This window comes from Argiope bruennichi, chromosome 7 (assembly GCF_947563725.1).
Source record: "Argiope bruennichi chromosome 7, qqArgBrue1.1, whole genome shotgun sequence".
In the NCBI taxonomy this organism is placed as follows: domain Eukaryota; kingdom Metazoa; phylum Arthropoda; class Arachnida; order Araneae; family Araneidae; genus Argiope; species Argiope bruennichi.
In genome coordinates, this window is record NC_079157.1 from 57060753 (window position 1) to 57088393 (window position 27641).

The 27641-nt window shown below is 24.1% G+C and overlaps 1 protein-coding gene across 3 annotated transcripts; it reads right to left on the reverse strand.

The window, feature by feature from the left end:
• Nucleotides 1–351: 351 nt before the first annotated feature.
• Nucleotides 352–27549, reverse strand: LOC129975904 (sorting nexin lst-4-like). 3 transcript variants are annotated; one of them, XM_056089186.1, is made up of 16 exons: nucleotides 27503–27549; nucleotides 24390–24476; nucleotides 20958–21032; nucleotides 16275–16415; nucleotides 13919–14034; nucleotides 12972–13062; nucleotides 12274–12399; nucleotides 10835–10949; nucleotides 9095–9225; nucleotides 7673–7776; nucleotides 6476–6579; nucleotides 5210–5287; nucleotides 4663–4739; nucleotides 4308–4397; nucleotides 3923–4129; nucleotides 352–2316 (listed from the first exon to the last, which is right to left on the reverse strand). In XM_056089186.1, the coding sequence occupies exons 1-16, from the start codon at nucleotides 27518–27520 to the stop codon at nucleotides 2269–2271; spliced, it is 1608 nt and encodes a 535-aa protein (XP_055945161.1). In that variant the 5' UTR covers nucleotides 27521–27549; the 3' UTR covers nucleotides 352–2268. The 3 variants fall into 3 exon arrangements, with proteins under 3 accessions (XP_055945161.1, XP_055945160.1, XP_055945162.1); XM_056089185.1 differs by having other exon boundaries at nucleotides 16263–16415; XM_056089187.1 differs by lacking the exons at nucleotides 20958–21032; nucleotides 24390–24476; nucleotides 27503–27549 and adding an exon at nucleotides 18159–18304 and having other exon boundaries at nucleotides 16263–16415.
• Nucleotides 27550–27641: the final 92 nt, after the last annotated feature.

Consider the following 27641-nt stretch of genomic DNA (forward strand, 5'->3'; position numbering starts at 1 on the left):
TCTTTTAAATTATGTTAAAAATGCAAAATAAAATTAAACTTTGAAAAATTGACAGAAAATTATTAAAAAATATTTTTAAAATACAGTAGAAAAGATTGTCAAAGTAATCAAGGAATTCAAAGCAAAAAAAGTCAAAATGACTACAACACTTTCAACTTTAAAAATCTGGTTAAAGGGTGTTATATGCTGTTTAAAAATGCATATCTTTATTAGTCAAAATAATTTTTTTTAAACATGGATATAAGTTTGGCTAGCCACAGATATGAAATTTAACTTTTTTGTAAATAGAAAATAGAGATTAAAGTTGTCTTAACTTTTGTACAATTCAAAAATGAAAAGAAACACACAAAGTAAGAAATATAGAGATATTTAATAAACTTTTTTTATATACAGTCTTACAAATGTTCAAAAAAATTGCATTAAAACTTTTCTAATAACAAAAATTGAATCAACTCAGTTTGAAGATATAACTGTTTGTATATTAAAAATTCTATTTAAATAATAAAGTCATGCATATATACAGATTACTAAACAATTACCTCTTTAAAAATATGACTTATTATTGTAATTATGGCCTACAGTTTCTAAATTCAATTTTGAATATTCTGATCTGTAAATGCATTAAGAATTTTAAAATAAATTCATTTTATATTTTTAATCATGCAAATTTTTTTATAGTAGAATTTACTCTTAATACTAACAAATGTATATTTTAATTTCAAATGTTTAATTAATAGCACCAACATAAAAGTTTATAAATATACAATAAAAAGCTTCACATATTTTGAAAATTTTATATTAAAGAAAGGACAAACCTTGTAATAGAAGGAAACAAATTCATATTATTACATAGACAAATCCAATGATAACATTTTTTAAGCCTCCATTTCTATGAAGAAAACACAGAGAGCTACCTTAATGGATATAATTATATAAGCAAATGTAACTAAACTAAAATGGTATGTACCAGTGACACATTTAAATAAAACATGAATCTGACTAGCCAATGAAATATGTATCTTAATGATGATAAATGAGATTTTTCTCATACAAGCAAGATATAAATTATACGAAACAAATATATCATTAAGCATAAACTCATATAAGTAACCAATAACACACACTTAAAAATACATATTAAATGGTCCCACAGAATTAAAAGAAAAAGAAAGAAAGAAAAGTTTAAACAAACACCCATTACAGAAAATAATTTTGCAAATCAAAATGAAAATGACTTCCAATTAATTTAAGAAAATAAAATAAATATTTATTTTAATTTACTCTGCTAAGTTCAGGATATATATATTTAAACTAATACAAACATCTTGATAAAACGCACTGTATATTTATAAAAATTCATTACAAAATATTTTTGGTTTTACCATCAAAAACTTGAAAGATTTATCTAATAAAATATGTTGATTTTGTAGACTGTTTAATTACTATACAAAGGCTAAGCTGGTTGTAAAAGTTCTCTATAATGCTAAGAACTGGCAGGATATTAATCTACAAAAATCAGATAACTGAATTACTTTAAAATTGACAAAATATACATATTAAATTTTTATCAAAACATAATTCAAATAGAAGGCCACTTCATTGACAATATCTTCAATACTATATATTACATAAAAAGTTAATCATGACTTAAGGTTACCTGTTTTCATAAATTTATCACAGGCTTTTTTTCATTCTATACATTTCATTCAATATAAATAAATCTTATATTCAAAAAAACATTAATAAAATCTTAAACAAGTATTGATTCACTTTATTAATCAATGCACTAATATTTTTTATATAATAGAACACTTTATTTATTATTATTATTTTTTTTTTTTTGGTCTAAAACACTGACAAATGAATCATCAAATGATAAATTAACAGTAAAGCTAGAAAGTACCTCAATACATAAAGCCTATATAACTTACTATAAAAATACACAACATGGAAAAAAGAAAGAAAGAAATTCATATCTAGAAATTACAGTACATTTGCTTTCAATATATAGACTGTACACTTTTTTCAAAAAATGCTTAAGTTTTAGGCTCTTGAGCTTACAACATACTTTTGCAATTACAAAATACATAGATAAGCTCATTTTTTTTAACAGTCCTATTCTTCAGAAGCTGCAGTTTACAAAAAGTAAGCTAGAAAATAAAATTATAATATGAAATCATAAACTGGGAACTTAAAGAATAGGATGGATTGTCAACAAACTTGTATGAACCATCCCCACTACAAGTCAGCTTCGACAGAGGTAACATATTATGATGCCTGGAAATAAGCTAATGTTTCTTGAAGTTTTGTAGTAATCTGAAAGAAAAGACATCAAAATAAACAAAAACATATATAATAATTAATTTTAAAGAATTGAAATTATCAATTTTCCTAAATAATGGAAATGTTTTAAAAATTAAGACCCCCCACAATAATTATAATAATAATTATTATTTTTGTAATCTATACCACAAAAAATTGTATGATATAAAATGAAAAAAATACATTTTATCTTTTCCTTACACACATAAAAGTAGATTTACTTTCTATTTATTTGATCATATATGTAAAATGTTTTGCCATGAAGAAGAGACTTTTGAATTTTTAACATCACTTTATTTTATCCCCGGAGGCATAACTTGTGTAAAAACAAATGATCATAAAAAAGGTGTCTGTCTACATCATGACACAAAAGGAAAACAGGCAGAAAATTTTCCCTTCAGTGATTTTACAAAGAGATTTTGATAGGGATTTCTTTGACACATAAAGACTTAGGAAAAGGAATTAAAAAAAAAAAAATGTTGTAAATATTATGGATTTTTATTCCTTCACTTGGAGCATGAGAAAATGCTGAAGTCAGCAGTTTTATAGAGTGTGTGCAGAATTCATTAAATAAAAATAGTGAAAATAAATAAGAGAACATTTTAGAATGAAATTAAATGGCTAAATTAAGATAAACATTTAGAAATTAAGTTTTAAATTAGACTTAAAAATGTTGTTACATATATATGTTGAGTTTATAAATCATTAGGATTTAATTTACATGTCACTTATCTATTGTATTTCTAATCACCTTGTAGATATGTATAGAATTGTTTGCCCACCCAATTGTATTACAAAATGCATTATGGATATGTTAACTGCGAAAGAGTAAAGGAAAAGAGAATAGATAGCATATGTAGTAACATAAAGGGGCTACAAATCTTATTATTATATTTTTAGCAATTTAACAATTAGGGGGAAAACACTTTATTTTTTCTTTCTTGTCCAATTTAAAAGTGAAAGAAAGTCAGCTTTCTTCTTTCATCTTTCCAAATTAAAGAATTTATTTTATCTACATCTTACACTAAGATTCCATCAGAAATTTGAAATACAAAAATTGTTATTACATCTCTAAAGGACATGTTTTTTATTTTTCACAACCATATATCTAATCTATATTAAAACAATTCACCTAAATGAAGAAAGTCACCAAAACTAAAATCTTAACATATATTTATAAGCTTGTAAAGTCTTTGGATTAGCGAAGCCACTTTAAAAACGTATTAATGTTATCCCATGAAAATTGTCCAATACCTTTCTTTCCTTTGTTTTGTTTTTTTCAGAGAAAGAAAGAAAATAAAATATGCAAATTTTATTAGATTACATTTTGTGTATTTTAATATACAATATTCAGTTGCCTATTATTATTAAGAGTATTGAAGGAAGAATCAATTCTTAATTCATTCTCTATTCATGATTTCAATTAAATCACAGCTTAATGAACTGAGTTATAACCCAAATACGAAATTCCAATGCATTTTCAAGAGACAGAATTATTATGATTAAATTATACTTTGGCCAACATTAATTTATGAAATTAATTGTTTGCAATGGAACAGTTAACTACTCAAAAAGAAAGAAAATATTAAAACAAACATACTCTTTGATAGAAATCAATTTGAGCAGTAAGGTAAGTTTCCATCATGCTTTTGAAGTAAGCAACCCGTTCATTATGGAAATGATTAATTTCAGCTAATGTTGCATAAGAAATAACATCTGTACGCTGACTAATAGCTGCTACATCATCTTGACTAAGTCTACCATCTTCAGCTAACTTCTTATGTTCTGCAACTTTGTTCAATGCCGACTGTGAAAAGAAAAATTATTAATGTAACTTTACTTATATTTCAGAACTATATAATTCATAAAAATATAAATAAGAAGAAAAAAAAAAGAAGATTAAAGCATTAATATTTAAAAATTTAACAGAAAGGACTATTGCAGAATATTTAATTAAACTAAACTTTTCAAAAAAAGGATCTCACCTTTTGAATGTGAAGTACATCTGGCCAGGCAGCAAGCATTCCTTTATATTCGTGAAGTACATCAGCCATTGGTTCAGCATCATATTTTGGCTAAGAAAAAAAGAAATATTTCAATTCAAAATTAGTTGCCAGACACATTTGTATTCAGGAATTGCACAGCAAACTTTTATCATATTTAATTTGAAATAAGATCAAAAAATAAATTATTTATGAAAAATTAATGATGTTTGTTTACATAAAAATTATTTATTTACAAACAAAATTCTTAAAGTATTTTATAAAACTGTTTAGAAAAGACACTTATCTATTTAAATAACAATATCTTGTATTATATAAAAAAAAGTAAATTCTTTACCTGTTCTTCATACATTTTCCCGAGATCCTCATAGACACCTGCTGTGTATTTTATAGCAGTAGTAAGAGAATCAGAATCTGAAATAAAATTTAAAACATGATTATTTTTTGTGAGCAAGATGAGAGAAAGGAACATACTTATCTAACTGAACATTATGCTACTTCAAATATGTGTCAAAATGAAACATTATACTAACATAATACTTCTTCAGCTGTTCTAAACAAATGCATACAACTAACATTTTAAGATAGTGAAACTAATATAACTCAGTTTTCATTGACAAATTATTATTAACTATAAATAAAATCGAAAACAAGGATGTGGAAATAAAAGTTTAGTATTCCTGCATAATTAAAAAAAAGGCTGCAAAAGACGAAATTCTATTCCCCTCCCCTTTCTTTTTAAAACCACTTTTTACATATGAATAAATTTTATTCAATAAAACCTATTAATTTATTAACAATATAAGTTTTGATAATAGGCAATTAAAGATAACATTTTTTTAAAAAAGAAAATCCATAATTATCTATTGAAAAGGCATACATACGTTCAGATGAATACATTGCAAAAGCTGAGCCAAGATCATTGAAGGATTCAGACATTCTTTGAATTTCTTTCCTGACAGCTGAAATAAAGTGATGACACAAATAAGAAAACCATTTTGTAAAACAACAGCAGAAAAAAAAAAGACTAATCTAAACATTCTTTTTCTTAATTATTCATACAAAACAACAGAAAAACATTTTTTTTTCTTTTTCTTTCTAGAAACCTGATATGTAATACCTAGTTTAAAAAAAAAGCATTATTTTAAATAAAAATAAGTATTAAAAAGTAGTAAAAAAAGGTCTCTTAATTACACATAAAAGGACAGTTTTAAGTTAAAAAACAAATGCATCTTTATTTCCTTTCTGAAAAATCTGTTTACTCTATCTCTCCAAGGACATTTTTTAAAAATTAATAATCAATACAGCATCTATTTATGAACAATTCGGTGATTAAATGCAAAATTCATTCAAGATTAATTAGGAGCCATATTTAAACATAAATAATAGCATTTAAAAATGTTGAAAATCATAAACAAAAATAACTTTTTAATTAACAACTACTACTAGGGACTCCTCAATAATGCAAATCTCAGCCCTTTCTTTTTTTTCTTCAAATCTTCATAATCTATTTTGTTCTTATCAATTTCAATTTGATTTTTATATAAGTAGTTTTAAGTATTAAATTTTAAAATATTGAAATAGCAAAACGTTTAACTGCAGATCACTTTCTAAAAGTTAATTTCAATGCATCGCATATAATGAAAATGCACAACTGAAATTTAAAAGTACTTTTAAACAGAATAGTAAAAAAAGATAAAACTTTTCTTAACATAACATAAATAATGTTTAATAATAGGATTGGACATTTTTTTAAATAATTAAACTCTACCTTTTAAAATTAGAAAATATAATAAAACTTGCAGATGGTAACTCAATTAGGAATGTTTTTAAAATAAATTTCTAAAAATAATATGTGATTTTCAATCAAGTAAATTTTAAATAATACTTGATTTTTATTTAAATTCAACTGCATTGTATTTATAGTTAAATGAAAGAATAAAATTAAATAATTACACCAAAAAAGATCTGAAAGGCAAGTGCCCTCCGATATTTTGGGGCCTCTATTTAGCTTATTTGGGGCACCTATTTAGTTACCTATTTAGCTTCTTTAATAATTTAGCTTTGTTTTAAAAATGCATATTAGCTTTTATAGAAAAATAGTGAAAAAAGAGCTTAAATTTTTCATTTACCAACATAAATTTACTTACGTCCAGCATATCTTTTATGCTGGTCAACAGCAACATTGAACAACTGTTTTACACTGTCATCCATTTTCATAACAAATCTGTTAAAAAGTTCTATCTGTTTCTCTCTGCAAGAATAGAAAATTTAATTAATTGACATAAATTTTAAAAATTTGAATATTTTAAAATCAATTATGAAAAATATTGCAATGAGATATAAAATCTTATTTAATTTTTGTATAATAATTTTTTTAACTGCAAAAAAAAGAAGCATTTTAAGTTCTGTGCATCAATATAAAGATGACATCAGAAGAACACAATGGTATTAAAAGTATGAACTAATATACCAATAAAATTTGTGATAAACATAATACATTGAAAAATATTAGGAACTCATGGATCATTAAAAGTTTGTATTAATGAGCTAAATAAGTATTTATAAGTATTGCAATTATAATTCAATTCATATACCTTAAAAATCAATGAATTTAAAATTATTAATATAAAACGAACATTTGCAGTCATGAGGGAAAAAAAATCCAATTAAAACCTTAAAATTTCAATCCATATTAGATTAACAAATTTGTGCTTATTATATAATCATCTTCTACAAATATTTTAAGTATTCAATTTAAATTTATAAAAACAAGCATTAGTCTCATAAAGTGTTCACTAATTACAAAGTCAGAACATTAGTACAAATTATGCTACTGCAAGTAAATTTGCAGTGAACGTTTGAACCAAGAATCAATTTCTGATTATGGTGAATTTAAGTACCTTAAACATATGTTTATTATTATATACATAAATAATATATTTTGATATTAGTGACTAGAAAAATTTAAAAAAAAAAAAAATTCATGTTAAGTCAAATTCCTTCATGTTAAGTCCCTATCCTTCATAGATCCAATTACAAATTAAAATATTTCTTTAATTCCAATCCTTCATTCATAACCCCATTTAAAATTAAAAACTTCCTCTTTCTTCAGTTTTTGAACAATTCCCATTTATTTATTTATTTTTAATCATTATGCTCAACTTATTTCTCTCCTAAATCTAAAGCACACCAAAGTAATTTTTTTTTAATTCCTAACAATGCTTTTACATGCTTTTTTGATAATTTTTAAATTAACACATCACAATTATAGAAAAATACAAAATTTAACAAAAATATTAAAATATATAGAATATAGCAGAAATTTTACTTATGAATTTCCTTACACATTTGCATTCTCTAAAGGTATGGAGGGTGTTGAAATGGCATGAAAAAAGGATCCACCAATAAGCTTATCTTTTTCAGCATTTCTTTTGCCTAGTTTCCACCTCTATTTTAAGAAAATAAAACACAAATTTTAATAAAAATGTGAAAAAAGATAACAAAATTTTAAAATATTTAAAACTATCAAACATGAAGTTTTATACCACTCCACCTAACATTACAAATAAAAAGTTAAATAATTGAATTATAAAAAAAACTTAATATCTCTTAAAAATATGAGATTTCTTTTAATTAAAGTTCATAATCTTTTTTTTTTCCAACCCAATTAGTAATAGCACATTACTTCCATTTGGAATCATTTGTCATATTTTTATATTTTATTGATATTAATACTGATAATTAAGTTAGAATAACCTCTTCAATTCTGTTCCTCCCCCCCCCTTTCTTTTGTCATGTGAACATGGATTTTAAAAGCTAAGATTTATAACTATTAACAGTAACAGCGGAATCATTTTATCAAAAATCATCATGTGATTAAGCATTATCGTTAAATATAAACTTTTTAAATTTTTGAAATGGTGATTCTAACTAATGGAATAAGAATTGTGCTTTCACAGTTTACATTTCTGCATTGCAGAAAGAGCTCTCAAAAATATTAACTAAAAGCCAGAATATTCAATTCCTTACTTCCTGGTCAACCTGTTTGGAATAATCATAATGGGCCAATTTATAATGACATATAAATATGAACCTTATAAAACTCATTACACCCAATGATTTATAGGTTTCAGACAAAGACTAATTCAGAGATGATGCAGGTTCAGAAGGAAAAAAAAAATTGTTCATAAAATAATGAATTATGCCAAACATAAACACCAAGAAGTAAAATAAGCATGATTAATTGAACAATAAAATGAATAAATTGCTGCAAAAAGTACTAGAAATATTTAAAATATTGCAAAATTACATAAAAGTTATGTAATAAGAAACTAACTAATCTCACAAATGATAAAATTCAATTCCAAAAAATATTGAAATTCACCTTACTGCAGAAATGTGTCATGCCTACCAACTAAAATGAAATCCTTTCAAAGCAATAATGTAGTTCTTGTGAAATTATTTATGATAGCTAATTTGTATTAGTTTGTAATTATTGCATAAACAAAAGCCTTCATCGATATCTCTTGTTCTGATTATAATGCCTTTGAATTATGACTGGTTAAAGTAAGTACTGGGTTGTACATTCCAACAATAGCATGTATTAATTATTAACATTAATGTTTGATAAAATAGAAACCTTTCCTACCAATCATATTTTTTATTTTAATGCTTTTATTTCAACATTATAAATATTTAATAAGCAATCAGAATTTTATTAAGATTAATAAGATGCAAAAAAATTAATAAAATGTGTTAAAACGTACTTTATCATCTGTACAAGTGAGAAAATGCATCCAAACTTCACTTTGAGACAAAACAGGATGACGACAAATTCTATTAACCCACATCTGTAACTGATTTTTTCGATGATCAATGAAATCTTTTTCATAGCGTCCTATGAATTTAATAAAAGAACAATTTAAGCAGTGTTAAGATAAAATGCATAATTTTGAAACTTTATAGATCAGTTCATTAAACCCTTTACAAGAAATGAAAATTATGATGTTTTGGAGCAATTCTAAGATTAATACATACAAAACATTACATCAATAGTTCAATTTTTGGATCATATTCTTAATTAATATCAATATTCAATATAAGAAAAGATTATAAAGCTGCTATGCTATAAAGATTAAAATTTTCTGGTCTGTGTAATATCTATGCTAATCAATATTAAGACCTGAAAATCGTATCATTTATTAACCTTTAAAAGCAAATTTTGCTCAGATACAATAATACAATCTTATTTATTCTTATGTTATTCTATAATAATTAGAAAATTATATTAAGCAAAATAAACTATTAAAATGATAAATTCATGAACTGAAAATAAAAACATGAATAAATTACTATAAAAATATATTAATAAGAAAGATTAAAAATTAATCATGGTATTTAGTCAAATCAATGAAATATTAGGCCAATGAATGGGGAGGGAACTATAATTAACATATTTTACTTGATTTCAAGAAATCTTTTTTTAGTTGCTTCCCACCTATTTACATTAAAAATTTTAAAAAACACCAGCACTACATTATAACCTATTACAAGTTAGTGTATATTTTCCTGAAAACAAAAGTTTAGATTTTGCTTCAGGAAAGATTTCTTAAAAAACCATTTTTCAAATATAAATACATAGAAATGGGACAAAGTAATAAAAGCAAGATGTAAACTTAAAAGTGGTTCTTGCATTGCACTAAAAGAATATAAACAGCACAATACTCATTTAATGCATGGTTGTTTATTACATCTGTTTGGATTCTTGAAAGTCTTATTAAGCATTGAATAACATAATACCATATAATGGATAAGAATCAAATAGGTTTAATTAGGAATTAATGCTTTAATTCCATATTTGGTGCATAGCATTTTAACAGTCCTTTCTTCCCAATGTCAAGAATGTGTAGGTTTTTAAACAAATGCATCAACCCCTATCATGGATACTGCAACAACCATGGAAGATACAGTTCAATTTAATTATTGTCAATTTAATGAGATAAAACAATTTCCAAAAGCAACAAAATAAATGAATAACTTATATCCTGAGTATAATTTAACAAATACTTATTTCGATATTCTTTTCAAAGAAATGAACAAAGAATTTAAAATAATAATAACATCTTTATTTGGAGAATATTGAAAGAGAAGGGATGAAAAACTAGAATTATTAGGGAAATTTATAGAGAGATAAAATATGGAAGGGGAAAAAAATAATCTGTTGGGCATATAGTGATATTGCTTTGCAAAGGCTTTGATTGCTTAGAGTTAGCAAGAAATAAATTCAAATTATTGAAAAAGGAGAGAATTTGATTAACAAAATTCTATTCCCACAAAACCAATTTTATTTATCATCAGTTCTCTTCAAAAAAATTTTCATTTGACCATTTTCCAAATTTTATCCATTTAACTTCACAATTTAAAATGTATAGTTCTTTTAAGAGAATAATTAATTTAAAAATAGCATTAATGTATTAAAAATATGTAATGGAAGTTAATATTCATACCTGAGATTTGTTTATCAGGAAGAGGAGGTATAGGTATTAAAGTAAATTTTTCTTCAAGCCTTTCATGCAACCAATCAAAATGCTTGTATCTTCTACTAACAGCAATGTTATTAAACTAAAAATATTGATTTAAATTAGTTTAGAATACATATTATAACAAAAATATTAAAACACAATATATTTCATTTTTATAAACATAAAATTAGAATTAGTTCATCAGTATTCAACATAAGCATTTTAGGCATGCTAAAAAAATCTGTTATGAAGCATGAAACTCAATTAATAAAAAATAAATAAATAGGCACAATTATTAGAAACTTTTGTGATTGTATGAGAAAAATTTACAGGAGTATCGAACAATTTAAGATAGAGTATTTAAAAAAATCAGCATATTAATTCAAATTACTAATTATCATCACAAATTACATTCAAATTACTAAGTGCATTTTAGTCCTCAAATAGTAATGTCATGCAAATTTCCTGTGAAAATTAAAAGAAAAAAAAATGAAGTTAGCTTCCAAACCAGATACAAATATAGTTAGTATAATACATTAAAGGTGATTGTATATATATATATATATATATATATATATATATATATATATATATATATATATATATATATATATATATATATATATATATATATATTAAATAATGAAGGTAAATGACAATCATGGAATAATTGTAATTAGGAATAATCTGATTTGATACAAGGCTTTTTAATCCTAAAGTGTGATGTGTTATTAATTGGAAACTAAACTTAACTTTGCAACTGCAATATATATATATATATATATATATATATATTCCTGCTTATTTCAAAATCAATTTCTCTCATCTTATTGCATTACCATTGACACATATGGAGTGAGTTTGACCTAATCTGCCAAACAAAAGAGCTATGGCAATTCTGTTCTATTGTTTACTATTTGCAATTATAGCAGATAAAGTGATTATTAAAGTAAAAAGACATATGGAAAAAAAATCTGATTTAAAAAGTTTTTCACATATCTATATGCAAAATAAACATATATCTTGGAAGAGCAATTAAAATCTTTTAAGGTGCACTCATTTTATCAGGATACCTGGATTTAAAACTGAGTAACAAGCACCAAAATTTTGGCAAAATTAAAAATTAGATTATCACCAAAATCTTTAATATCGAAAATACTATTCCAGTTGTAATATGTCAAATTTACCAAAAAGTCCATTCCATCAAAAACTTAAATAGGCTAAAGTTGCTCTTGATTTTAATTTCCTATCCACTTTAAGTTTACTATTTTAGTTAGGTCCAAGAAAGCAAATTTTAAAGCTACATAAAGAAAAAAGTACCATTTTTATTAAATTATAAACATACAATTATATAAAAAAAATTTCTGTAATAAAAAGATGTTGAAAAAAAAATCACAGATATAAAATAATGCAATAGTACTTACTGAAGGTCTAAGCTGATATGCAATGAAGCTCTTTAAACCTTTCAATTTGGTTTTTTTATTGGGTGAATCTACACTACATGTGTAAGGAGAAGTACTTTCCAACCACTGTATTTCTCCATTGGTTTCCTATTAAATAATTTTTTTGAATATTTAAACCATACAATGGCTGTTATTAAAATCATCAAGTAATATTTAAGTAATACTTAAATGCTATAAAAATTGAAAACAAAAATGTTAACTTTGTAATCATTAAATAAAGGTGCATGATTATTAAAGAAATAACAAATAAAAAGGTTTCATATGTTTTACACTTTATTTTCAAAACAATGTCCAATAATTATAAAATTCAAAATAAATTGAAATATAATACAAAAATGAAAATAGCAGTGAAAAAAGATATCATAGAACTATCTGCACTTCTAAACAAATTATTTTCTCATCTATAATTTAAATGATAAATAAATTTCCTTATCCTTTCAGCATATTTCAGTTCTTTGATAATAGAGCATAAAATATAAATTAAATTTATTTTAATACAACTTAAATTAACTAGACTTTTGAAGCAAGTAATTAATAAGCAAATATTTTGTAACTATAAAACTATATTAGAAGACTATTAAAAGTAAAATATAGAAATATAATTCATATATCCATATCAGTGAACTGAGTGTATGCCAAAACTTCATAAAATCACTTACTAGTATAGTAACACATTGTTCAGTAGGAACCGATATTTTAGTCTCTCCTAATATATAACCTTCACCTCCAGACTTTACAAAAGTAGAAAACCTGAAAATGTGCATTATATAACAATAAATAAAGGCTCCTTCACCAAGACCAGTGTAAAAAGTTACAAAATGGTTCTATATTTTTTTTAAATAATTCAGACTTGCCATAAAAAAACCCCTAAAGCTTCATTTTTTGTTTTATACTCCATACTCAAAAGTGAAAAGAAAAAAAAAAATTAAAATATTAAATTGGCTGATAGCATGTAGATAATGGTTTGATAAACTAAGGCATGTAGATGGTTTTAATAAACTAAGACTTTGAACTAAAAGGGGAAAAAAAAAAACTATATTATATATATTTATTGCAAAGAACATGGAAAAAGAATTAAAAAGATAATACTTTCAAATTGAGAATCTTCAAAGGTTACATAATATTATAAATTAATCAATAAGATGTCAAATACATAACAAAGTTTTCTTTTTTATATATATACTTGAAAATGAGACTACTCAGCCATTTTTGAGGATAAAATGTCTTTTGATTTTTTTTCTTGTAAACTAATTCTGTCATATGATCCCAAAGATAGAAATCAAATAAATAAATATTTGGGAAAAAAAATGTGGACAATGCAAGGCAGTATAGATACTGTAAATTATAACAAAAAATTGTTGATTGACAAATATACAAGTCAAGGAATATTGAAATAAAAAAAAAATGTATAACAGAGGAGGTTTTAATGGAGATATAGTTTTCATTCAACACAAAGTCGGACTATGCAGGAAAAGTATTTAATGCCACGAACATGACATTAGATAAAGGTGGCTTTCATTTTAATTTTTAGCTGTTTTTATAATAGATAAATTTCAATAATAAGTACAAATAATATTACACTTATTCATTTATCAAAAATATTTACCTGTTGAAACTTTTCTTTAGAGTTCCTCTGGATTCTACTGCTCTTTGTGAATCCCGAGATTCTTTGGTAGTGACAAAAGTTGTATTAGAAACTTGACTCTGAGCTGCGCCAGGTTCCTGAAAAGAGAAAAATTATATTTATAAATTAGATGGCTAAAAATTGGATTCTATTAAATAATATATAACTGAAAATATATATTTGTAAATGACTTGAAAGATACTTTATTAATTTAGAAAATATTCTGGTGTAATAAAACAGGAAAAATACATTCTAATACCAATTATCATTACAAAATAATTAAGGTAATTTTCTTAAAAAAGTAAAATAAGTTTAAGGCCAAGTGTTAAAATTTAAAAATTTATATATAATCTTCATACTTGAATAAAAGATGTTAAAAATAATAATTGAATGAAAAAAAAAATATTCTCATCTTTTTTCCAGATAACATAATTCCCAAAATAATAACAAAAAAAAGTAAGAAAAATTAACAAAAAAAAAAAAAAAACTTGAAAGTATCATTTAAAATTTAATACAAAACTAAATGAATAATTAACATTTAAAGCAAACTACATATTACATATCAAAGTATGCTATAATTATGATACTGAATATATTAGTTTTTTCTGTATTTGAATATCATGATTTATCTGGTTATATATTGAATCATGGAAGAAAAAATGTCTAGAGAAATAACAGAGAACAATTAGGTCTGCCCTTCTTTATATTTTTAATATACTTTCACAAAAAAAAAAAAAAAAAAAAAAAAAAAAAAAAAAGACTTTCCATTTAAGGATTTATTCCAAATGATATAAATTTAGAATCCTAATGGAAATTCCAAATTCCAAAATTTATTTATCATGCTCAGATTTCGTGTTTTCGCATATGTAAAGAAGTTTATGCACTGATGAATTTCTTTCAAAATTTAATATACTATATTCATATGTGCTACATATTATCTTGTAAATATTATATTTGAAAAAAATTTTTTTGAAGTACATGGATAAAAATACAAGTAGTCTTTCTCTACCAAATCCAATAAATTATCCAAAATTTAATACATTCAATATAATTTTCTATAAACTGACATTCAAGAAAATATTATCATAATTTCTTGCAAGACAACATAGAAATTTTCATTCATCTCACTTTATATACCTTTTAAGCTATCAAAGACACAAAGACTGTCATTCATACACACAGAAAGGCAGATAATTTGAAATAATTCCAAGAGATTTGTCAAATTTGATGAAGTCTAAAATGTGGAGATTCAACAAAATCTATGGGCTGGATTTTAAGACAATAATTATATTCTTTTTTTTTTTTTACTTCATATATGAAAAAGCAGGGAACTAATAATAGAAAATATAATGCACCATATAATTACTTATAACAGTCATTGCTCTCAGAAACTTCCTACATTTTCTCTCTTGTCTTTTAAGAAGGAATGACTAAGAATATTTTCATTAAAGCAACTTTTCAACAAATTTAACTTTAAGAAGCAAGATAGGGCAGTGCCATATAAATTACTTTTATGTGGCTCCTATTCCAGAAGAAAAAAATTATACAAAAATTACTTAAACAAAATTTTAACTTGTATATTAATTGTCATATAAATTAATAAATTTGAAGATTCCAGATTTATGCTAAATATGCAAATATGTTTATAAATAACTTGTCAATGATCAAAATAAGCATTTATATGATCTTGCAGTATTTTCATAAATATTTTTAGTTAAATATAAATCTGACAAATTTAATCATCTTTATCTGAAAAAAAAATGATAAACATTTTTAATAACATTAAAAATGTTTATCATAACATAAAATTCATAGTTTATTAATCAAACAGACTTCTTTTGATCCAGGATATAATGTGAGAATGAAAATAAGTGGGAGGTGTATAAAATAACACAAATTGTATTTATGAAATGGGAAATTTTCAAGAAAATAATATTGCCTATAAAATTAAAGCAACCAACTGAAATTCTTAAGAAATATTAATAAAACAAAACTTTGTTATGAAGGACAGTTACTAGTAAATTTAGAATATTTTCAAGAAGCCCCACAAAAATCCCACTTCAACAGAAATTACATTATAAATTAGATTTATGCACACTATCAATGGAATTATTCTACGTAATTAAAATTTGAATTGCCTGTGAAGATGTATACTCTATATTTGGAGAAAAAAAGGTTTGGCACATTAACATTTTCAAACACAAGGATTAAGCATCATTCTTGAATATTAAATCCTTAATTTTCACTCCTCTTTTATTTAAATATCATATTAGTTTTAAAAAGCTAAAAATAATATTAGTGCTCTCATAAATTTATGAACAAAAACCTGGCTATATACAGAATCATCGTCATCCCAGTCATCATCCCAATCATCCACAGCATCAACACCAGGCAGAACAGATTCTGAAAAAGCAGTTATCTGAGCATCAGCTGGTGGTGGAGGAGGTGGCATTGCTGGAGGAGGTTGGCTGGATGCAGCCTGTAAAAGAAAGGAGAAAAAAACAACCATGGAATTAGTTAATGAGTATGATTGCATCTCCAACTCTAATCCTATTTTTTTTTTTTAAAAACCCATCAAATTTAAAAATATGTTTATCATAATAGTAAGGAACTTGACCAAATAATTTAAAATAAAAATTGGAAATTTTCTTAATTCATATTAATTTTGTTAATAGGCAGATTTATTATTCTAAAATATGCCATGCAATCAGAAAATATAAAAATTTAATTGCTCACAAAAAACAAAAATAGATTTAAAAATGAAAGATATGCATTAATATAAGATTTGCATTTTTCAAACTGAAATTTATATATTTATTGAGTTTAATAAACATATAAAAAAGAAACAAACAGAGTGTGGAGCAAAATTTAATGACAAATATATTAATCATTTTGCATATTGATAGAATGAAAGTTTTTCAGAGAATTTTGCATTGTCTGTTATGTGTTAGTTTATATTTTATTACACAACATAGAAAATGAGTAAAGATGAAATAATTAAGTTTTAGATGATGATTCTCAAAATGGAACTTTTTAGATCAGACACATCCACTTTCAGAATTATCCTTTAGTGAGAACGGCATTCCTAAAAACTGTTGGAATTTTTCTATTAAAGTTGACAGTACCTTAAATATTCTGCCAGTACTACAACGTTACTAAGTAAAACTTTCACAAATTTCTTGTAAATTTCATTGCATATTTAATATATGCATTAAAAACATTGCAAAAACAGATAAATTCCATTTTACAATAAAACTGTTTTTTAAAAAAAAACTGCCATGTAGGCGACTGAAAAGTACCACATATTTCGGTATCTTTTTAAAAATGATTTTTTAAATCATTTTTAAATGATTTTTTAAAATCACTTCTACATAATTTTATTTATATACATTAAATGAATTAAAATTTCAGTGAGTTATACACAATGAAAAGATCAGTTTTTTAAATATAATTTATCAAAAAGTCAATCCATACTAACTTTACTGTATAGTTTTGTATAATATTACTATAAGAAAGTTTTAATAATTATTATGAAAATATTAAGTGATTTCTTAAAATTTTAAAGAGGCACAGCAATTAAAAGTTCAAAAATAAGTACTGATTATTCTATAAATATTATATTGGTGTATAAAACAATATTCAATAAATTTTAAACAAAATGCTATTTTAAGATTTAAAAAAAAATGTAACATTTAGAAAAAAAAAAAAAATATATATATATATATATATATATATATATATATATATATATATATATATAAAGGAAAGATTCACTTTAAATGAATTCCACACTTAAAGTCACAGTATTTAAAAGAATAAGTAAGAGATAAGTAAGTAAGCTTAGACATAAAATTAAAATGAATTCTGAGCAAATCTATTATTTTATTCAATATAACTTAATTCTACTTTACATTTTCACATAAATTCAAATAAAGCAAATGATTTATAGCCTAAAATGTTAATCCTAAGATTTAGAAATGTGCGCAAATGTATATACACACACACACACATGCATAAATAACAGCACCCTCAATTGCTATAAATAAAATCAACAGTAAATGAAAAGAGGCATATGTTACTAATGTAAATTTAGAAGAAAATGTAAATACATTCATTATTAAAATATATTTATGGGCAATATTAAGTGAAGATGCAATATTTTGAGATCCTTACAATATATTAATGCAAATTTATACAGAGTATATTTAAATTTTTCTATTACCCACTCATCTTCTTCATATTTTACAAAACTCATGACTAGGTATAAATAGGATGTACTCCCATGCAAAAGCAGAGCAAAGAATAAAAGAGACCAATAACAGTAAATTAATTTTCTATCATGAGATAAAATGAGATTTTTTTTTATCCCAAACAGACACTTTTTTTTTTCTAATGAGACAAATTGAAACAATGCTTTTAATCAGCTGTTGATATTGGTTGTCAGGAAAAAGTAGCAATTATCTTATCATTGACACTGGAATCAAGGTCAGGGGGAGATTCAGTAGTGTTAAAATTTATCCACAGAAAACAATAAAATAATCTTCTAGAAAGTAAGTATCCCAGATATAATATGAACTTGATGACCTTTTGATTATATACAACTAAAAAACTATTTAAAAAAGAAAGATAAAATAAATTTTAAAATTATACATACAATGAAATTGAATACTTTTTACAGACAAAAACCTGAAGTTTAAAAAAATTCATAATAATTTAATTTTTCAAGTTTCAAAAGGAAATTTTGCCTTCTGTAACAAAATATATAAACTTAAAAAATATCTTTATCACAATGAATACTATCAAAAATATTTTAATAATAATAGTATATCCTGTCAATTATTAATCATCATTGCTTAAACGATATTTTCTATTTTTATTTTTTCAAATTATAAGTTTAATATAACATGTAAATAATTGCATTAATTTGCAATTAAAATATATATTATTATACTAATCATTATTTTTATGTATGAATGTACTTAAAAATAATTACTTTCATATTACAAAACAGAGAATCTTTTATTATTTCCTTGAAATTATAAAACAACTAAAATTAGAGGAGGATAAATTTTAAAAGCTCATTAACAAAAAATATGAATAATCAGCAGATACAATTTTAAAAAAAAGAAACAAAAATTATATGCATTTCAAGAAAATATATGTCATGCTTTTACACTATTCATAAATAATATCATGACATATATCAAAGAAAAAGTGGGGAGGGAAATGTCATGCTACCCATTGTGTTCACAAATATCAAATCTAGAAAGTGCTGACAAAAAACAGCTTATCAAATATCATGTGGGAATCTACCCTAGTTGACAACAGACAGGTAACTCTAGTCAATACATCTACATGAGGAAGAGTGATGCTTGTCAAAACTAACTTTCCTTAAAACACATTTTATATGCAGGTATTTTGCTTGGATAAATAAAGCTTTAGGAGTTCAACTCTAAGCCAACACAGAAATCTATTAAAATAGTAGAAAATCATATTTAAATAATTTAATATAATGAATTATTTTATTTAATATGCTATTTCTAATATTTTATTTAATATGCTATATTTTAATATGCTATTTTATATGCTATTCTTAAATATTACTAATATTAATTAAAATTCAATCTTTGCATTTATGAATATAATCAAATTCAAAATGTTTAGGTTAATACTTTAAACATGTATTTCTCATTACTAACAATCTTTTAAAATCAAATTGAAAATTCTACATATATTCAGATATCAGAAAAAATACAATAATACATTCTGATGATTTTGGTTCAAACTATTTTGCTTTTGCAATTTTTTGATTAATTTTTTAAGATATTTTTATGGTGTATAAGGGAAGAATTAAAAAGGAAGCTAAATTGATAAAAAGTTGTTCAAATCTCTTAGCTTTATATATTTTAATTAATAAAATGAATTTCATGATTTTTAAGATACCTTTAAAAGCTTTTATAAAAGAAAAGCATTGAAAAATAAGACATTAAATTTCATCATTTGATATTGATGGGGGAAAAACCCTAAACAAAGCTACAGATTAATTAACCAAAAAAAAAAAACTTTCAACATTTTTTAACAATAAGAAATTACTTAAAAATAAATCAATTTTATCTTACTTTGACAATCATATAATATAATGAAAAGAATAAAATTCAATCATATACTTAATAAAAAGGTTATTAAAAGAGGTAAATTTAACATATTTTACTTAACTATAAAGAAAAATATAGAAAAACTAAGATTTTCAATCAATAACATATATTAAAAAAATTAAATTTAAGGAAATTCATCCTCATCATACAAAAATCTTTACATTCTATTTAGCACAAAATAAAGTATTGATTAAATATTATATATATATCATGTAAATTCTGAAAATTAAAAAAAATATTCAATTCAAATTTTTAATATATTATATATAAAAACTATTGTCAAGCCAAAAAACTAGAAGAATATTCTGTTTGTACTTGATAAAATCATCCTTATTTTTATGCCTTCAAATTGTCTTAATGTATACAAAATTTTTCATATATAAAATAAATAATTTTAAAAAAACCTATTACACTAATTGTATGAATTTTAATCATTAGATATGCGAGCGTCAGACAACTCCATTAGTTTCCTTCATTATTCAATCTTTAAATCAGTAATACAAAATTTTAAGAATTCAAAAACCTTTCAGTAAAAATAATTTTTTTTCCCCAACAATATTGTTTCTCTATCTTAAAAGACATTATCCTTAACATAAACAATTTGCTATTAAAAGCATCATTTTAATATTCATTTAAGTATTGTCATTTTTACTGGTATATAAAATTAAACGAGTGTATGTCAGCAATTTTCACTATTCCATTACACATTAAAAAATAAATAAATATTGGTCAGCTTCCATATTAAACTCTGTTAAATGTTATGTTCATGATTTAAGAGATAATCTCTACATTTTTCTTCAATACAAAATTCACCAAACTAACATTATTTAAAATCATGTTAAAAATATTTTTCAGATTTAATTTACCTCCACATATCCAGCTGGGAAAAGCCCTTTCTGTCCACGACTATTAACTCCTTCCCACCAGCCTTCACCAACATCCTTATAAAAAGAGAGATAGCATGGTTATTGAAAATGCATTATTCTAGTGCAGAGTGCATTTTGAAGTCTGATACTTCATTCTGAATCTGTAAAAAATTAACTTAGATAGCAAAATATAAAAATAAAATGTCAATTTCTTAGTAAAATTGCTAAAACAAAATGATAAGTTTAACAATGATCTTATAAATAATTAGCTTAAGCCATACAATACTAACTTTAAAAATTATTTTTAAATTACATTTCATTTACTTGAAAAATAAAGAATTCCATAATATAAAACAGCTGTAACTTAATTTGATTCTGATTTAATAAAGGCAACAAAAAACAATAGTTTATATTAAAGAATCCACCATTTTTCCAAATACAAAGAGTGCCTTATCTTAAAAAACTTTTTTGGTAGATATAATTTTTGGATTTTAAGTTGAAATTATAATAAAAATATAACTTTCATTTTGATTTTCCATATGCTTATAAAAAGAAGTAAAAGAAAAGAATAATATGCACTACTTAAACAAATCATGTCATTACTAAAAAAAGAGAACTTATCATGGATCCCTCTTATTATATTTAAATGTTATATAAAAATATCAATTTTCTTTACATTTCTTACTCTTTGTAGTTAGAGACATTCAATTTTAAAACTTATAAGTTGCTCCATCACATAGCAGAGTGAAAAAAAAAATACATTTAAAAAAATAAAATATACTGAAAATTAGACTCTTATATTGCACACATCAAGTTAAACATTCACCAACTTATATATATATATTAAAACTAAATACAAAATAAAAGTTTCGTGCCTGAAAATTCAACAATAAGATTAAGTATGCATCTTAAAAAGCTTTCTTTAAACATACAGAAATAGATTATGCTTTATAATTCTTACTTAAAAATATTATTCTACCTAATGTTAAAATGCTTCTTATTGCATGCGAACACAACAAATGTTACAAATCATTTTTTTTATTTGCCTCCAAGTTATCAGTCCCATTGTTTAGTTAAATTTTACATAGTTTTTCAAAAATAACCTATGAAAAAAGTTAACTTTTGACATCTTGTAAAAATCATTTGGTACAATCTGTAATAAATATCACTAACTAAAAGATTTAAAAATTATTCAGTACGAATGACATTCTTATTTTACTTAAAAGTAAAGTTGCCAGTGATTACAGGTTATTGCACAATATAATTATATATAAAATTATGATTTAGATAACAGCATTTTTTAGACTGAAAATATTATATATATATAATGCATTCATTTCCATATGTAATGCCATTCCTTTGAGTGCTCTATTATATTTTTGTTTTTAATCTATGACATCATGCTGTGTAGCCACTCATTGGCTAATCTGATGTAATAATTGCAGAGTTTGTTATAAGTAGGAGAGCCAGAGAGTATTGTAACAAGGGTAAATTGTAGAAAAGATACAATGTAGTTATTGTTAAAATTTTAAACCATAATTCTTGCTAAACATGATTTTTATGATGGGCCCTATTTTATTAGCCCAATCAATGCTCAGCCAAAATGAGTTGTGAGAAATGGAGCACATATCCTCCATTTTAGCTAGTAAATGGGAAAATAAATATTTCATAAATTTTGGTTCAAGATAAAGTAGTTCATTCTTATAAAAATGTTTTTATTTATTTACTTTGTCTATGTAATGTCTAAAAAAATTGCTTTAATTTATTTACTAATAGCAATATCTTTTATAAATCAGCCAAAATGTCCAAAACTATATGGTGGGGTAAGTTGTAACATATTACACATTGTAAGATTTATCTTGATTTGTATTTAATTTCGAACTTACCCACTTTATAAAGAAGAATAGAAAAAGAATATTTTGACATACATAATAAGGAACAAGAACAAATAGAAAAATTTCAGAAAATGTTGGGAAAATTAAAAGAAAAATAACAAAAGAAAATGGGCAAAGAAGAAGGCTTTGAACTAACAGTCAAAAAATAATTTTTTTTAATCATGAATATATATTGCTTTGTGTGATGTATTAGTAATTCTGACAATATATTATATTACAGCATATTATGTAAAACGGTCATGAAATTTTGAGCAGTAGTCAGAAGATGAGGACGGCACCTGGATAGACACCTTATTATTCCGCAACGGAAAAGGAAGACATTCAGCCTAAAACATATTTAGGGCATGGCATGCTAAGCTCTTTTATATGGCAGTTTTTTGGTAAAATCAGTATTCACATCCTAACTCTGATGTGAAGACTTTTGAAAAAGACCACTGTTGCCCATAAATCTGATGGGGGAAAAGATTCTATAATGCTGATTTGCAAATTCAGCATTATAGAAATAATTTCAATGAAATTTGACTTCAGCACTTTTAAGAAACAAAACAATTAAGAGAATTAAAGCAAAGTGAATTTAAAATATGAAGAGTTTAGAGAAAGAACAATAATTGTGATATATATGCATATATCATATAGCGTGATAAATAATTTTTCTCACAGAAGTGTGTTGGATTTAATTCAGTCCAATTTTCATTACTTAAATCCTTTTGAGAAGGATAATATTTATATAAATGAGTACAGGGGTGTGTATAAAAATTCAATTTTCTGGATTCCAAATCAACAAATGTATAAACAAAGTGCTCCAAGTCAATGATGCATAAGTTTGAGTTTTGTAAATATATTATATGACCAGTGTTTTAGTATATATTTTTAAGAACTTCATTTTCTATACATGCATATAAAAAATTAATATATTAGATATAATTAATAAAGAAAATTGAGAAGCGACATATTTAGCTTACATTGCTCAGAAAAAGATGAAAAAAAAAAGCATCTAAATATTTTAATTATTTCATAAGTTTATTAAAGCTAGTATCTAGTCTAGAAAGTTTTTAATTTAAAAACTCCAAGATTAAAAATCTTATGACTCCAAAATTTGAAGTTTCACATAGAACAACTAGATATTAAGCTTTAAATTTCATTTTAAAATTCAACAATAAAAATATAATGTGCTTTGGCATACATTTAAAATCAGATTTATACATAACTAAAATTATGAACATAATACTTATTAAATAATACTGCTATATTTTAATATCTTCAAATATCTATAGTTAGTAAGATTATCTATGCATTAGCAAATAATACATGAATACTGAGTGAGACATATTTAAATCCAAGAAGCGATAAACATGATTAAAAAGTAAGTAAAAAGACATATTGATCTAAAAAAAATAATTTCAGATGTAAAGTACATATCATATATTTTAATTTTGCAATTTAAACTATCTTTTTTCTACCAACTTTAATCAGAAAGAGATTCAATATAAAATAATAATAAGAATTTATTTCATTTGAAAAACACTTGAAAACTTACTTGATTGGTGACAGTAAGAATTTCATTAGCAGCAATGCTCAACTCACCAGATCCAGGTTGAGCATCAAAATCATACAATGCTCTTACCTAAAATAAAACAAAACATATAAACTTTCGCTTAACATGTTACACACATACTTTGAACTATGGATATAACTAATTGAAATGCCTTATTTCTACATAATTTTTTAAAATACTAAGTTTAATTATACATTAAGTCATTATTAAATCAATATTAATAATACATTATCATTATTAAATATAAGGATTATTTAAATAAGCATCAATAAATAAGACAAATAAAACAACAGGAGTTGTCACTTCAAAACTTTCTTGCATACTCTCAAATAAAATTGTTATTCTCTGCACAAAATTATGGATCTTGGGTTAATTTGTGAATGCCTTGCATGACATTAGAGAACAATAGTTATGGAATATAAATTTTTTAATGAATCTGTAGAATGTAATAATGAGCAATTTTAATCAATAATATAAATATTGTAAAAACAATGCTATACTATATAATACTATATTAACAAATTTTTGGTAATTATTCCTTGACATGTAATTAATATACAAGTTCCCAAAATCAAATATGTATTTTTGACACATTTTTTCCAAGTGAATGATGCCAAAATTTGATATAGAACTTTAGTCACACATATTAAATTTCATCATTTTAAGTGATAATATTTTTGCATTTACATGCATATGAAAATACAGACCCATAAATAATCACTCTTTGGCAGACTTAGTTAAAATTTTGATAAGAATCTACATTCTACATGCTAAAACTTGTGCGCCAAATTTCATTTATCTAGCACTTTTCATTTTATAGTCACTGGACTCGCTTTTGTTCAGACAGTGGAGCAAATAAACTTTAAAAGATTTTGTTCAAAATTTGATAGAATCTGCAAATGTAGGATAAAGTCATAATTCCATAATTGTGTCCTTCAGACTCAAGAAAGATGTGAAACATGAATATTTGTCAAAATCTTAGATTAAAATTTCTGGATAATTACATTTTCATCTATATACAAGAACATAAAAATGAATGGATCTAAATCTATTGATCAAAACAGCAATGTCACAAAAAATAGAATTTAAAAAATTATTTACAAAATTCGGCAGAATGTCATTTACACCTTTACTGGGCATACAACATATATATTTGTTTGTTTTTTCTTCATATAACAAATGACATCGTATGATTGTCAATGTCAAATGCTGTAAGTTGTAAATGCAGCAATGTCATACTATTGCTAAAAATCATGCATGTAATAACATGGTATATAGTTGTTTTAATTGAGAACTAAAAATGGCTTTTGATATTCATGTAACAATCTTGGTTTTACACATACTGAATGAGAAAATGAGTCAGCACTAAGGAAAGTATTAGTTTCAATATTACTAAAAAAAATCCATGAAAAAATATTTTTGTGAATAATAAACATGAAATATGAGATTCTTTGAGGTGTCTTATTTGAACTGAGTATAGAAATAAATCATGTAGCCCTCTCTGTACAATATATTTAATCAGTCACATTGATTTCAACATATCGCAAAACGAAACTTTTATGTCCACAGGCAAGTATCCTAATTAATAACACTAAAATAATCACTATATTGTGTATGTATTTGCTGTCTTTTCATAAAGAGACAGAGTTGTTAGTTTGAGATACAAAGTCTATCAATCCAATATTCATTAATGAAATCTGAATAATTGAAAAATGTCTCAATTGGATAGCATTAAAAGAACTTTTACTTATAAAAAATACCAAATAAACTTCACTACATGACACTTAGTTTAGACGATAGTATGAAAACTTTCAAAAGACTCTGGAAATATCATTATGTCATATCCAGTTTGAATAATACAAATAAAACTCGTCTTTAGAAAAAAGAAGAAAAATTAGCTATTTTTGCATTTTATGTCGTATTTAGACCAAGGAATATGAGCACTCCACCTTTAAAGAAAGCTGGTTCTCATTAATATTCAGATAATGTAATTTAATTTCTGCAGAACAAAAGAAAGTTATCATTTTCTTCTATCTCTTTCAGTCATTAGTACTTCTATATCTAGTAAGAATGAGAGGATATGAGTCATTAATGACCCAGATATCAGTAAATGTAGTTATTGACCAAGAAACATGGCAGAAAGGTACTTGGTATAGCAAAAACTCAAATATTTTCATGCTTAGACTGATCTAGATTAAGCTAAATATATGGCAATACAACATTAGAAATTATATCACTAGTATTGTTCTTCTAACTTGAATGTAACATTCAATTCAACCTTTTATTACTCTATGTAAAGTTCTATGTCTCTTTTAAAATATTGAGATTTTTTCCATATAAAAATTTTAGAATTTGCTAATATTTCTTTCATCCCATTATATAACAGTAAATTGCTCAATGGTGAGAATTTCTAAAGCTGTATTTTTTTCACAATTATGAAAAAAAAAAAAAAAAAAAAGCCAAATCTTATGCTAATCAGTATAATAATTTCCAAAAAAATATCAAAAAATGTTTACTGATAATGAACTAGAACCTTTTATATCTACACACTTTTTAATGGGTTATTCGTATTTCCATGCACATTCTTGAAGACAAATCATTATTTCATACAAATCAAATACACGAGAAGGCACAGAATGCTATAAAATTCTTGGGAGACCTTGGACCACGCCATTAATGGATCTATATTCTCACTAACCGTACAAATCTGATCAAATTTTAATTAGAACACATTTCGCATCTCAAAATGCAATTTACTTATTTAAATCACCCGTTTAAGAAACAAAAACAAACCCTTTAATTCATAAGGAACAGAAAAAAAAGAAGCTATTATTGTCTATATTTTGTAATACTGTACACTATTGGAGTGTATAAAAATTTCCTTTATCAATTACACGCAACATAACTACGAAACTTTTTGTTAATAAGGTAATTCACAGTTTTTACAAGATAAGTGACAAAAATATTAATGTTTATGTCACAGAATAATAATCCAGAAATTGTCTCTGCTTTGTTAAGTGAGAAAAGAAAAACATATTTTTAATAGAAAAAAAGTCTTAAAATTTTAATAAAAGAATTTGAAATATGCAACCAACCTGGAATGACACCGCCATGTTTACATTACATATTATGTCACCTGATAATAAATTTAATGCCAGATTGAACAAATCAGCATTGATTAATTTTTATTCAAACTAAATTAAAACTTCAATTTTAATTTTAAAATCCATATTA

Excerpts from the sequence above, each read along its gene's own strand:
- LOC129975904 (XM_056089185.1), bottom strand. Across the intron at positions 7,777-9,094 it reads TCACTTGTACAGATGATAAA|AGGTGGAAACTAGGCAAAAG; the intron begins GTACGTTTTAAC and ends TTCTTAAAATAG. Across the intron at positions 4,740-5,209 it reads TGCAATGTATTCATCTGAAC|ATTCTGATTCTCTTACTACT; the intron begins GTATGTATGCCT and ends ATTTTATTTCAG.